Below are 13,933 nucleotides of genomic sequence, written 5' to 3' on the forward strand. Positions count from 1 at the left end.
CTTGATTACCTTTTGTACACCTGTACTTGCAGGAATCAGCATAATCTCAGGGAGCTTTGAGAACACGAGCTGTGACGCAGCCGCCATCTACTCTACTGTTTAAATCATGAATTCATTAACCATAAAATTAAACCTGAACATCTGCAAGTCAACATATAAGGAATCTGCTCAGACTGTAATTAACATCTTCTGCGTTCATTTATTTTGTCCTGACGTTCTGTTGCTGTATTTTCATTACGTCATTCATTTTCTGACACAGCAAACTTTAACTACCGGAGCAGATGCTTATGAAACCTCTATTCATTATATTCTTAACCGCAGTCAGTTCATCTTTGTTGTGGCCTGACACTATTGCTGCCTTAACAACTTTCCATCCGTGAATAATGAAAGTTAAATTTTGTCTCTTGTCGTCTTAGCGCGTGCCATAATGCACACGCACCACCGTTACTCTTTCATGAGCGTGGAGCAGAAACTCTGGCGGCCGCAGCGAGAGTCGCTTCATCTTAATTCTGAAATTTCATCGAGAGCGCCTAAATGAAAGCACCAGCTGACAGGGGGAACTGGCAGGCGTTACTGTCAATCCACTCCTTGGGGAATCTCTTCTTTTGCTCCCACCACAAATGAACTGACATCTAAGGGAAGAGAAAAGAGCCTCGTGCACCAGCAAAGATCGTGACTGGAGAGGGAGGGGGGGGGGGGATTTTTATGACAACTCGAGGCCTCGGAGGACATTTAACTGGTGCGGCTCACTGTGTGCATCCAGCCTGGGCACCGCCACGTGGTGCAGTGTGAAGCTAAAGTTAGCATGCTCTCTCTGTGTGCAGGGTGAATAGCTCGGAAATGCCAAGTCAACAATCAACTCAATCAGTTTGTCATTCAGTCAATATTTATCGGTGTGTTCATTTATCACGCGGGTCACAGCTGTCTCATTCACAAGCTCATTAACCTACTTCATCTTCAGCGGAATGGAAGCATAAGCGACTCACTCACAAGCTCACTAATTATCACATTGTGTCTCGTTTGTATTTTATCCACGCAAAAGTGAGAGTGTGGAAACGATCACGTGTTGGTTTCACAGGGGGGGGGGGCGGGGGGGCTCATGTGTGGGACTGTTTCTTGGCCGGGAGCGGCGGCTTCCTGGCGTCTCCGCCAGTTTACTTTGGAAAACACAACATGTTAATTAGTGAGCTTTGGTGGCGCTGGTAGGCGGACTTGTCAAACTATTACCTCGCTCACATAGTAACAGGTGAAGGCAGCGAGAGAAAACCTGAAACGCACCTGCCACAGAGTTGGGCCGAGGCATCACGAGGGAGGAGGTGCTGTGCACGTGGTGCTGTGGGAGGGGCCTCTTCGGAGCTGGGGGCGTCCTGGGCTCCATGATGTCACTCCGAGGTAAGGCCTCATCTGGGTGGGCGGTCAGATTGTCCTTCGTGGGCCCGACGTGGCGCTCCTCGCTTACATGGCCCATCACACCGGCACCGCCCACCGGGCCCTCGTCCTTCGTCAGGAACTCACTGGAGGCGCTGCGCTCCTCATTCTCAGAGGAGCTTGTGATGGTTGCTGAAAGAAAATACGACTTAGTCAAGCAGCCAAAGAGAGAAAATGATTGGGCTGAAATTTCCCTTCAACTGGAACAACTCACACGTGCTGATGAAACAATGAAATACAGTGTTTGATCCCGCTGTTCGCTCAAAACCCATCATTCAACGGGTTGTTGTTGTAGTTGTACTTGACGCGCCCTTTGCCCCCTTTTGTATTTAACTATAAATACAAACTCTATTTATGGAGAAAAAAGTGTCCTATTTTAGGAGAATCAGAGCCATAAGCAACAAAGACAGCAGTGTCCCAGTTTAGACAGGAGGGAGCTGAAGGCTTGAGGCTCAAGTGGCACAGGCAACACAGAGAAACGAGCTGTGGGCTTGGAGGAGACAAGGACTTCAAACATCTACACTCCCATCAGCATGCAGGAAGGTGTGGCCCCTCACCAGTCATAGCTGGGATTTCTGATAAGTGCTTCCATGTCGAGTTAATACGAGCTGTTTAAGCTACATTTTTATGCATGGTCAAGTTTTCCTATTAGACACTCTCCGCCTAGTGTAATAACCAATGTGACCCATTTCAATATGAATAGATATCATTTGACCTGGAGATTCACAGCAGCAGCAGCTCTCACCTATGATTCCACTGTCCTTGCTCTCCAGGGTGGAGGTGGGGCTCTGAGAGGGATGCCCAGGGCTGCTCCAGGTGAGGGGTCCTGGAGCAGGACCGGGGGCGGGGCTGGGTACAGGGCTGGAGAGGGTTCCACTGGGGCTGGTGCTGGAGCTGCACTGGTGTGAGGGTAGGTGTAAAGGCTGCGGCAGGTGTGGGCCTCCAGCACTGGTGCTCAAGGTGGAGGTGGGGCTGTCTGAACAGGGGGAGGTGGTGCTGCAGGTCAGAGTGGAGCTGGGACTCCCCCCCTGGGCAGAGGTGTCACACTGGAAGGAGAGACATACGATGTAGATAAATAACTAAACTCAAAATGTGTATAGAGAGAAAAAGACACACAAAGAAGAGGAGAGACATAAGAGAAGCACACCCACAATAACTTCTAGTTGTTGTTTTTTTAAGAAATAGTAAATTGACAGTGTCAGTTGCCTTCCCTTTATACAAACAACCCACTGTGCATGACAGTGTTTGCCTCATGCACACTATTTTCCCTGATTGTGACTATGCACGCAGATGGAAAATGATAATTCCAGTTATTTTCATCCTGGCTGTCATTTTCCCAGTTTTGCATAATGACGGCTGGTTGTGCTGAGAAGGAAATCACTCGCTGCAGACACTCACAGTTTAGGGTAAAAATCACCGTGCAAACATTCTGCTGTTTGCTTCCCGCACTGGGACAGATTTTCACAGAGACCTAAACGAAATGTGAAAGATTGTTTCCACACGAGCCAGGATGTATTTGAAGTATAGAAAGTCCGACCAACTGAGCTTCAGAGCGCTCCAGAGAGGATGCTTAGTTAAAATTTCACATCTGATTCCAAATTATGTGCAAGTTCCAGGAAATTGTAAATGTGACGGTGGATGAAAAGCCCCATCACAGTGTGAGCTGGTCTCTGGGGACGGGATGCAGTTCCGTTTTTTTAATCTGGCACAGATTGTGTTTTTGGATCGCAACTTGGAGCAAGTGCGTGTTCAAGTTTGACAGTAAATAACAGTAGATAAAACCGATTATTTCCCAAACTGTTCTAATGAATCTCCATGGTATCATATCCATTGACAAAGAGTAAAGAGCCTATTGTATATACAACATATTGCAACCTAGAGTAGCCCTGTAATACATCATTAAACTTATATTAGAAGATTATAATATTAAACAGCCAGAGAAATCTTTATTTACCTTTCCTTTTTGTGTGTTTTTTCCATTATTGTCTTCTTAGAGGATAAAATATTATAAATTAAAACAGATATTTGAATTTACTAATGTCTAAGTTAATATTTATTACGATACTGAAATCCCTCAGAGAACAGAAATTCTTAATAAATGCAAACGTGAGGAGAGAAAATAAAGAATAAGTTTTATTTAAGATATTCTTCTGTGTAATTTGATCACGAACAATTCAGGTCTCTTCATTACTGCAACACAGAGACTGGTGGGAGACCAGGCCGCTCGCTGTTATTCCCTTTATACCAGAGCCTCATCTATCTTAGCCAGGACAACCCACATTCCTCACGTGAACCTCGCGAGCTCTGTGGAACTGACTGTATCTGGAGCTCAGGTGCTGGAATGAGGCTGAGAAAATGGGGCCAAGGCTGAGCAGCGCAAACGCTCGGAGACGGAGAGACACCAGCACATTGCAATAACTCTCATCTGCAGAGGGGCTCAACCAACAGGGCAGTGAGTGGAGAAATGGAGCCCCGAGCAAACGCTGCAGCAACATAATTAATAACCTTATCAAATATATATCGATCCGTTCCTCCAGGGGGGGGTTTGAGTGGTCCGATCACACAGTATTTAACGTGGCTTTGCAGAGAACCTTTACTGAGGGATATTTAAATGTTTAAAGGACACATTAAGTGGCAATGGTTTTCAAAAAAAAAAGAAGGTCATTTCATAAATCATCGATTGGCTTTGTATTTGACTTGACAGCAGAGGGCCAGCGAATCCATATGCCGCCTTACCTTCTTTTCCCTCCTGTCCTCCATAGGAGAGCTAGCAGTGCCAGGCGTCGCTTCTCCCAATAAGAAGCATAGTCTGGTCATCAGTTCCTGGGTAGAGAGGGAGGGGCCCAGCCGGGGCTCCACGTGGAGATCTGGGACACACACACACATTCAGGACATTCAGATTAACAGGCTAACAGAAGCACAAGGGGCCTCATGAAACCTGCATCTCACTCATGCTCAGGTTTCCACTCTGTCAGCACCACTAGTGAACTGTGAGAAACGCATGCAATCCACAGGTCAGCGCCGCCCCAGCTGCCCTGATCATCAATGCACACACAGTGGCTTTCCAGTCCCTGTGTGGGGCGGCAGCAGAGAGGGGTTGCGTGAGGTTGTGAGTCTGCCTGTGCCTGCCAGGTGCTCACAGTGAAGGGGACGGGCCGTGAATCTCAATGAGCCCTGTGTTGACTTTGGAGCAGGGAGAAGGAGAGTCCTGCCCCGGCCTCGGCTCCCGGAGAGATCGGCCTGACACGGGCCATGTGCTGCACTCTGCTCTGAGGCTGCGACCTCCAACCCGAGCTCCTCCAAGGATCCACACCCACCTCTGCAGAGCGAGGTGAGGCTTCTCAGATCTCTGCACTTCACCGAGCCTGAGCGTCCCCTGCGTCCTCACACCTCATCTATGTGCTGTCCTGAGCTGAGCAACATGCATACTGAGTAGGCATAATAAAAACAGGATGACAGGACATCACGGATTACAGGGACAGCGCACTCCCCCTCACAAGACTCTCTGCGTTCAGACTTCACATTCATTTCACTGTTCTCGTTCCTTCCTCCTTGTTCGCCTGTCGCCTTTCAAAAGGCACCACACTGCATTGCTCTCGCGTTAAACCCCAATTGTTTGACAAACACAAGCTCAGCCTGGAGAGGATCAGTCAGGAGGGACATGCACGGTCACTTCGGTTTCCACAAGGTGCCCCAGTTACAGCCTCTGTCAACACTTCACAGCTTCATCCAGCAGGGAGGATGGACTTGTCTTTCAGAGAGGAGGGTTAGGGGAGGAAAACTTTGCATTTAGTCAGCAGGGCACCGAGACCCAGTCTGGAGTAACATGAGGACACAGTGAATGTCCAGCGCTGTTCATCAAACCACCTAGCAGTTGCCATTGGCAACGGGAAGCTGAGAGGTGCCTGGCAACCGCGATGGTAGAAGCTTCATAAAACCAGTTCAGCCTCAGGGAAGCCTCCTGGTCAACCACACAAAGGGAAGCTGCCGGAGTGGATGTGGCGTTATTATTACTTTAACCTGAACTGGAGGATGAACATGCAGAGAAGTTGGGTCGAGGACTCTGAGATGAAACAAATGCACTCTCGAGGACACAGCACGGATCACATGGACAACGCTGTCCTTGCACATCACTGCTCATCTGAGAGGACAAAGTTAAAGCAAAGCCTTTTAGGTGCAATAAAAAACACGTACGAACATTCTCTTTCTGCTGTGTCTCATCGTTCATTCTCGTCTCACCTCTGCCTCACTCATCCTCTCTCATCCTCCCTGATCGATACCTGGAAAAAAACAAGACATGCTGCTCAACACACGCCCACACGCTCCTGTCCTCACCTCTGTGGTCCGTCTTGCCACGGCAGGAGGCAAAGACAAGAGGTTCCCTCGCACTGGAAGAGCCCTCCACATACTCAAGCTTCTTTACCCGTCCTTTGGCCACGGCGAAGAGGGAGCGTGGAGAGGGAGGGAGAGCAGGCAGGGTGGGAGGGAGCGGGAGGGAGGGATTGAGGGTGGAGATAGGGAGGGATATGGGAGAGAGAGAGAGAGAGAGAGAGAGAGAGAGAGAGAGAGAGAGAGAGGGGGGGAGAGATTAAGCCTCCCCAGATGAGATCTGTGGTTCAGAATTTGAATTGTGTCCCAGGAGTATAAAGCAATATGTACAGAGAGAGAGCCACGCAAGGAAACAGTAAATTCCCTGTACCGTGGGCGTTTATCTATAATATATTGACACTGCTAACGTGTGTGTGTTTGAGAGAGTGTAGGTGTGTGTGTGAGTGTGTGCATGTGTGTGTGATGACAGGGACAGCGGTGCACTTCCATTGATGTGTGTGGGTGTGTCTCAATTTATGCATCCGAGGGTTCTTGGAAGAACAGACTCTTTTGGACTGCAGCTAGTTGGGGATGAGATGTTTGCTTTATACTCAAGGTTATTCTGTGTGTGTGTGTGTGTGTATGTGTGTGTGTGTGTGTGTGAAGCTGTGGATAGAAACTCTGTATCGGTCTCCATCCTGCAGTTTGATATCTGATTTGAAAACAAGCGTCAAAGAAACCAAAAACCTGACACCGCATGTTTTCACTCGCTGTAATTTTCCTCATCATGTTCCCTCAGTGTTCAGGGAGGAAGAGAACAGATCACAAGGCAGTGCTGCATGCAGTGAAATGTAATAGCACCTTTTTTTTCTGAATGGTTGAACTTGCTACAGGACACTGCCACCTAGTGCTGCGTTCAGGGGGCGGCGCCACAGGTAAACATGGAGTTTGTTTTCTTTTCACGCAACAATAATCAAAGTTTATAACTCAATTCAAAATCCTTCCAGATCTTTTGTGTGTTTTAATAACCAAATAGTAAAGTGCACAGGGATATTTTGGGCTTGGTTTAATGAAAGGATCAAATATTAATGGAGCAATGTAGAAAAATCTAAATGACGGTCTAAAAGGATTTGGGGTTATTAATGCTCTCCAATCATGTGTTTTACTTATTGCTGCTTTTGTCGGATTTTTTAATTATGCATGTGCTGAGTCTGAAATTACAGAAAACTGCTTTCATATTTATCTGCTGAAGGAGGAAGATTTGGTACAAGTGTCATTCTTGTGCCATCACAGCTGGAGAAAAGTCATGGTACAGTGTACAACCTCCACTAGTGGGGCATGGAAACCTGAGAGCTCCAGATGGGAACCCGAACATTTGCCAAAAAAAACAAAACATTTATATATTCATAGATTGATGATTTTTCCATGAGCGAGAGGAAACCTTTTCCTATTCGTCAGCCCACGAGGTTACACTTTCACCACTATCCATTTATGTCTTGGTTGGTTTATTTGTTTGCAAGCAGGATTATGCAAAAACGACTCAACTGATTTCCATGAACTTGTGAAGGGTTGGTGCACGACCGGCATGACCACAGGAAGAACACTCCCATTTTGATGTGGATCCAGATCAGGAGGCTAATCCAGGATTTATTTTTCCCTTTATTCAACATTGCAAGAGTTTTTGTTGTAGTTATAGATATTTTCCCTGATTTCCAAGAGAATAATAGTGGATCTTAATGAGATATTTACAAAAAACATGCTTTGTGGACTGATTTCCATAAGTGTGTGTGATTTAGTGCAGATTTATTGAGTATGATTTAAAGTAATAGTACAGTTGGGCCTTTTGTTATTGAGCTTATTCTTAGATCAGCGTAGAAATGGAAACGTCACGTGACAAATGTTTGGCGCAGGAATCAAATGAGAAATGCTCCTGCGTACATTACAATCTGTTTGAAATTCCAATTCACAGCTTTCATTGTGAAAATGAAAGTATCGGGCAAACGTGTTCTACAGCACAGGTGAAGCACATGACAGCAGGTTGTTTTAAGAACCATTCGTATTATGTTTATTTTGCACAGATGGATTTTTTATCTCGACTTAATCGATTTTTTTCTTCCCAATAGAACATCTCAAATCCAACCCAGCTAATTGGGGTTCCTTGCCTTAAGTTATCTTGTTAAATCATTTACTCTGACAATCTGTCACATGTTCTCGGGGCCCTGAGGGTACACGGTCCGGGAGTTCTTCTGTTTTCTGTCACATGCATGAAACAGCTGAACGCTCAGAAGCTCCCTGTTAATCAAGGCAAACCCATGAAAGCATTCTGATGTTCTTTGCAGCTACTCCCCACGGTGCACTGCCTCTCATCATTCTCACTTGTTCATCCTGAAACCAGGCTTTGATTGCGTCGCTCTATGCATTTCAGATCAACCCACCTTGGAACCTAATGCAGGAGTGAGAGGGGGCCATGTCGGCGTGGCGAGGGAGAAGAGGTGAGGACGGCAAAGAGATGGATGCACCCCTGGTCAGTCTCTTTGGTTTTACCGAGCTGTCGGGGTAGCTGCCGTCGTGCTCCTGGTGGCGTCGGGCACGTCCGGCGCCGCTGCCTCTCTGCAGGGTGCTGTGAGTGTGCACCTCAACACCTACATGGGGAAACCAGAGGGGAGCATGTAGAGGAAAGGTAGAGACCAGCAGGTGTCATGGTTGAGGAAGCATTATTTAGAAAAGCCTCCACACGGTTCAGAAGAACTGTGGATGAACAGCAGCTTTAACATATGTCTCACATAAGGCTGCGGCAGAGCAGACATATCTTGTCTTGGAGGCATGTTGCAGAATGAAGTGATGGAAAGTTGGCAAAGACCGAGGATCTATTTTAAGGGGAAAGGGATCAGATTCAATAATGAAGCTGCACTTGTAATACTTCAACTTAATATTTTTATCTTTTTGCATTGCACACATTAAACTTGATCCTGTGTCTTCAAAGCCAGGGGATTACAGGGATCTTCTTGTTTATCAAATAATATATTATATTCTTATATCAGCAGATTTTATTTACTTCTTCTACCTTAATATGTATCATGTGCAATATGTATTTATTAATCATATCCATCATGTCACCTACAAACAATGTGTAGTAACAATCAGATTTATCATACCACAAATACACTGTGCAACATTCATATTATTTATTAATTATATGATATGATTATTTATCACTCTACTGCTTTCGTACTATTTTTTCACCATCATTACTTCAATTTGTGTTTACTTTTATTGAAGAACTTTATCTTATACTTCTTATATTTGTATTTTATTATAAAGTTGTCTATCTATTATATCTGTGCATTTCCCTTTGTGAATCTTTATAAGAAGCTGACACATTTACTAATTTGCTTGCGAAAGGAATCTTAACAGTTTGTTTTTTTTGTGCTGTGGGTGGCCACCATGAGAAATAACAAAGAGTCAGAGCACCAATACCTCGTTTTACAAATAAACATAACAAACTGTTGCATCGTTCATAAAAGTGCAAAGAGATCAATCATCGCTTGAAAACTTTTAAAGATTCTATTTGAAGAAGCGTTATCGCTCCGTGAACGATCAGAGCCATAAAAAAAAGCAACGTAAACACACTATATCTTTTTAATGAGACTGACACAGTTCTCTATCTTCCTCTATGTTCTCACCCAGAAGCAGCGCGTTATGAAATATTAATGGCCAACATGGTTGCTCTAATACTGAGCTCTGCTGCTTCTGCTCGTCTGTCTCCACTGCGCAGTCTGAAATCGTCTCTGTGCCGCAGCAAGTTGACACGATCGAGATACCAACTCACAGTTGACAGGACGACGTTCCACTTGTTTCAGGTCCCAGTCGAACATCCAGCTTGTTTACAGCAGATGAGAGACACTTCATGTCAGAGAGCACAGGTTGTTCTCGTTCATTCACAGATTCCTTGTGAAATCCAGAAGGTTTTTTTGTTTTTTAGTAGGTCAGGATGTTTGCCTGACCCACTCTAACTTTGCCTGACACACTTTACATGTAAGCAGCGGGACACTGGGCGAAGGACAGAACACGCTGATGAATTAGGCTAATTGAAATGGCTCCACTTGTATCACCCAAGAGAAGAGAACTGGAATATTTCCATGAAACAATGCAAGACCTGCGTGTGACAACATCAGATAAATCTCCACATGCACGTATGACAGATCAGGGGACAGCACATTTATCCCTTATGCTGATAAAAGCAGATATTACATGTTATTAAAGCAACAAATACACAGAGACAGGATACACAGGTTGATTGAGTTGCTCTTTTCCCACCTGAATGTCTCTGGCTCTTCTTTTCTCCACGTTTCCCTCCTCCCTCTCTCCTGTGTCCAAACACCGCTCTGAACATCACTGTAGCTGCTGCTTTACTGTCTGTGGAGTAATCAACATGTTCATTTGATTTCAGGCAACATTACACCAGCTCTTAACTCCTAACTCGTCTGCTGGAGGAGCTGAGCTTAATTGATATGAGACCCTTAATGAGATTTTGATCTAACAGGAAACTGTTCACAGATAAAACATGATGACACTTTGAGATGAAGAGTGAACTCACCTGTTCTCAAGTCGTCTTGGATGGTTTCACGTGGTTCACGTTAATCCACAGGACGCTGGAGGAGAAGCTCCTGTGCAGCTCCTCAGTCACAGAGTGAGGCACGAGGAGGCGGTGACGTGCAGCGTGCACACGCGTGCATGTCCACGTTTGATGTAGGTCTCTCCTCTATTAGCCTCAATAATAATAATGACTAGCAAATGTCTAATTGATCTTGCTGTGATAGGCTATCTCGTTATATCAAGTCACTTTAGGCCCATGTATCAAACAGTGTATCCTGTACTGGGGATATTTGTGTAAAGCCCCAAAAATGATCATTGTTTAGTATTCAAATGTCTTATAACGTCAAACATTGTTTAAGTATCTAACTAAACAAATAAAAGATCAGGCTAATATTTTATCCTGGATGGTGGAAGTGTTATTATCTATATAGGCTATGGTTTTGTAACATTACCACATTGGTGCAGAAACCAGTCGTAGCAGCATCGTATGATATAGAGCAAGACTTCAAAGCAAAGAACTATGAATCACATTTATATATAAATGATGTATAAGCAGGGCAAAGAAAACGTAACCAGGTCCCTATATGTCTATAAATATTCTGTATTATTTTATTTAGTAAGGGCTATTTTTATAAATACAATATAAATAGTAAAAAACAGGGCTATATATATATACATATTTGACATATATAGAAAATCATACACGACATACCAAAAATCTAATATAAACAACGTTGCATTGTTATTTATAGCAGAAATAGAGGAAGATAAATGTTAACTGACCAAATAAAGAAACAATTAAAGAAATTGAAATGATTGTTTCTATTAAAAAAAGAATGAAAATATAGATTCAAAGGTTCAAACGTAGTTCACTTCATCTCCACTAGGGGGAGGCAGATGTAACTCTTTCTTCCTCCCCAAGGGGGCGAACATGAGCCACGACCTATTTAAAGAAGAAGCTCGCGGCTCCTCTGTCTTTCCTTCAGAGGACACGTGTGAGCGGAGGGAATCGAACACATCCCCGCTTCGTAAAGCCAAACATCATCATGGGCTCCAGCGTCTGTCCCGACCGGTTTTATCGTAAGTATTTAACAGCGACACATTGGAAGAATAACGCATCGTTAAGGAACGCTGTGACGGAGTTTGAGCCTCGATCTGCGGACACGTGTGGATTAGCCGGACCCGTCTAACTCTGCGTCAAAATCCTTTTTATGACGCGTAACCTTCGTGAATACAAGCGTTGCTCTGTTAGCGGCAGAGTTAGCAACACGTGGAACCAAGCGAAATATCATTAAAGTGTTTTTTCAGACGGAGAGACGCGCTACAACATGTTAAAACTAGCATAGCCTGGGTAGCTTCGTTGCTAGCACACCCTGCTTCAGCTAGCCTCGATGCTAACTGGAGGAATGTAGCCATCGTTAAATGTTATGTTCTAGTTTCTGGGGTAAATAAAGGATGGATGTTAAATTAATTTAGCACCGAATCAATTAGCTTCTTCACTTCGCGTTCAATGTTGGATTCAGTGACGTTAACGTTAGTCACGTGGATTTAATGCAGCAACAGAAGCTCACAAGTTAGAAATTGTCATCCTTAGTCCTGTCCATCCTGGATTAGTAACGCGCTTGTCCTGGAATTTAAAAGTTAATATTCAGCCCTAAATTGAAGATTAAGCAGATTAGAACCGGAATTTATAATCGTGCAATCCATTATCTTAAAATAAGATGGTTGCTTTATTATAATTAGTTACAGCTGGAATCTGCCATTTCATCAGGGCTGCATATTAACTTAACAATTCTGAGACAAAATAGTTTCTAATCCAGAATCTACTGGACTAAAGATTCGAAAGTTAAAATTCAGCCTGGACTGAGGAATAAACCGATAAGATCTGTAATTAATAGTTTAATCTATCATGTGAGAATTAGTCAAAATTACATTAAAGATTACTTTCGCGGGATAAAAGCAGTAAAATTCAATGTTAGTTATTTTCTTATCTCTTAAATAAGAGGGAAATGCAATTCTATCTATGGTTTGAGAATCAATATAATAATCTGTAAGCATGTTGGGGGGAAAAAAATGAGGCAGTTATACATTTTCGTAAGAGTTCAATTTACAAGAGTACCCAATTGGAGTAACTGAATTAGAAAATGCGCCTCTCAAGGTGTTAATGGCTTTGAGTTCAATAAGGTGTTAGTACAACATATTGAGCTCTGGAAGTAAAAAAAATCCTCTTCTGCACTTTCCCCCCAGTGGTTCAAATGCCGTCTGTTGGACACTGTATGATCCTGATTGAGGATGATGACGGTGGTGTCTGATCTTCTGAAGAATGTCCTGCTACTAACATCACAGTCCATAGTTACAGCAATGTGACTACTACAGGAAATGGGTCTGAGAGGACTTCCTGTCTGCATCAGCGCTGTTTGAAAAGGTAAAATACTGTGACCTCTTTTGTGCATGTGCTGTTATTACTGTAAATCCTTTTTCACAAGCTGCTGCATCTTTGACAGCCTGGACTCTCTGACGTGAGAGATACTGGGTTTTAAAAATTCAGATGCAATATAAAATGTCCCCGCGCTTTCTGCTCGCCTCTTCCCCATGGCGTCTCGGATTGAATAGGGGAGGATAAATCATAAACTAATATCTACAGTGTCGTAGCTGTCATGGATCACTGCCAGTGTAACTGAGTATAAATCCAAATGTCTGCATGTTCAACAGATAACTTGGTTTAAGCCTCAATGTTTTTTTTCCCCCCCTCCTTTTCCAGACTCTGGGTTTAAGTTTTGGGAGGATAAAACCACATGAGATGTTGCAGCAGCTGTGAAAGACCCAGTCATAGGAAGTGCTCGTGCTTTACAGGTGAGAACCACTGTTTCTAATTTGAGTCCTTCTTGCGTCCACTGATAGCCCTTAAGCAACTTCCATTGGCTTAAGGGTTTGCAAAGTGATGCTAAACTAAATCTTCTTCGTACTTCCTGACTGCTCCATTACATAGCAGCACAGATTGAATTGAGGAATACATTCGTGCTTGTTGGACACAAACCAGGTTCAGATTCATAGATGTGTGGATTGTTATCTGCTAAATCCAGTTGATTCCAGCATATTGATCCTGTTATTTAGAGCGATGAAATGTCTACCTCTGGAAAACAGTCATCACAGCTCTATAGGGTTAAACAAAGTATATAAAGGCTTATTACATGTTATCTGTTATCTAGATTTGAAGGCACATACTTGTTGCAGTATGACAGTGCCGTGTTGTATCTGACAAGTTTAAATTCTTTTTCAGGTGAGACGCTGGGCTCCTGAAGGAAAGTGGACCAAAGGAACATCGTCCTCCTGAAACTTAGTACTAAATGTGATTCCATTTGTAATGGCTTACAAATAATGCATTATAAATCTACCTTGCACTCTTATTTAAGAAATAAAAACATCTTTCAACTCCACCTCTGCATTTGATACATTTTTGTACGTTATGTTGAACCTATGAATACTGTATGGTGCTGCAAAACTATCCAGTGATGTAGCTGTTAAATTTATTGTACAGATTAAAGAGGGATTCAAACTTGACTAGTCTAGTGGTATCAAGGATTAAAAGCTTGACTCCGGA

At 43.8% G+C, this 13,933-nt stretch overlaps 1 protein-coding gene, 1 long non-coding RNA gene and 2 other non-coding genes across 4 annotated transcripts in view; 3 read left to right on the forward strand and 1 right to left on the reverse strand.

Annotated features, from left to right (window-relative positions):
• The window catches only part of LOC133957396 (protein TANC1-like), a 32,380-nt gene extending 22,769 nt beyond the window's left edge, over nt 1-9,611 (reverse strand). The window contains exons 1-6 of the mRNA XM_062392947.1: nt 9,566-9,611; nt 8,172-8,378; nt 5,764-5,856; nt 4,165-4,295; nt 2,174-2,474; nt 1,279-1,560 (exon numbers count right to left, since the gene is read on the reverse strand). Of these exons, the coding sequence (XP_062248931.1) occupies nt 1,279-1,560; nt 2,174-2,474; nt 4,165-4,295; nt 5,764-5,856; nt 8,172-8,378; nt 9,566-9,611 (1,060 nt within the window). The remainder of the gene's footprint in view (nt 1-1,278; nt 1,561-2,173; nt 2,475-4,164; nt 4,296-5,763; nt 5,857-8,171; nt 8,379-9,565) is intronic.
• A 1,648-nt stretch (nt 9,612-11,259) lies between these two features.
• LOC133934014 (uncharacterized) lies at nt 11,260-13,769 on the forward strand. Its single transcript, XR_009912269.1, has 4 exons — nt 11,260-11,412; nt 12,580-12,757; nt 13,094-13,185; nt 13,613-13,769. It is a non-coding gene; the product is annotated as an uncharacterized LOC133934014 (long non-coding RNA).
• LOC133959138 (small nucleolar RNA SNORA31) lies at nt 12,822-12,957 on the forward strand. Its single transcript, XR_009921768.1, has one exon. It is a non-coding gene; the product is annotated as a small nucleolar RNA SNORA31 (small nucleolar RNA).
• Nucleotides 13,218-13,350, forward strand: LOC133959131 (small nucleolar RNA SNORA31). Its single transcript, XR_009921767.1, has one exon. It is a non-coding gene; the product is annotated as a small nucleolar RNA SNORA31 (small nucleolar RNA).
• Nucleotides 13,770-13,933: the final 164 nt, after the last annotated feature.

This window comes from Platichthys flesus, chromosome 1 (genome assembly GCF_949316205.1).
Source record: "Platichthys flesus chromosome 1, fPlaFle2.1, whole genome shotgun sequence".
Classification (NCBI taxonomy): Eukaryota; Metazoa; Chordata; class Actinopteri; order Pleuronectiformes; family Pleuronectidae; genus Platichthys; species Platichthys flesus.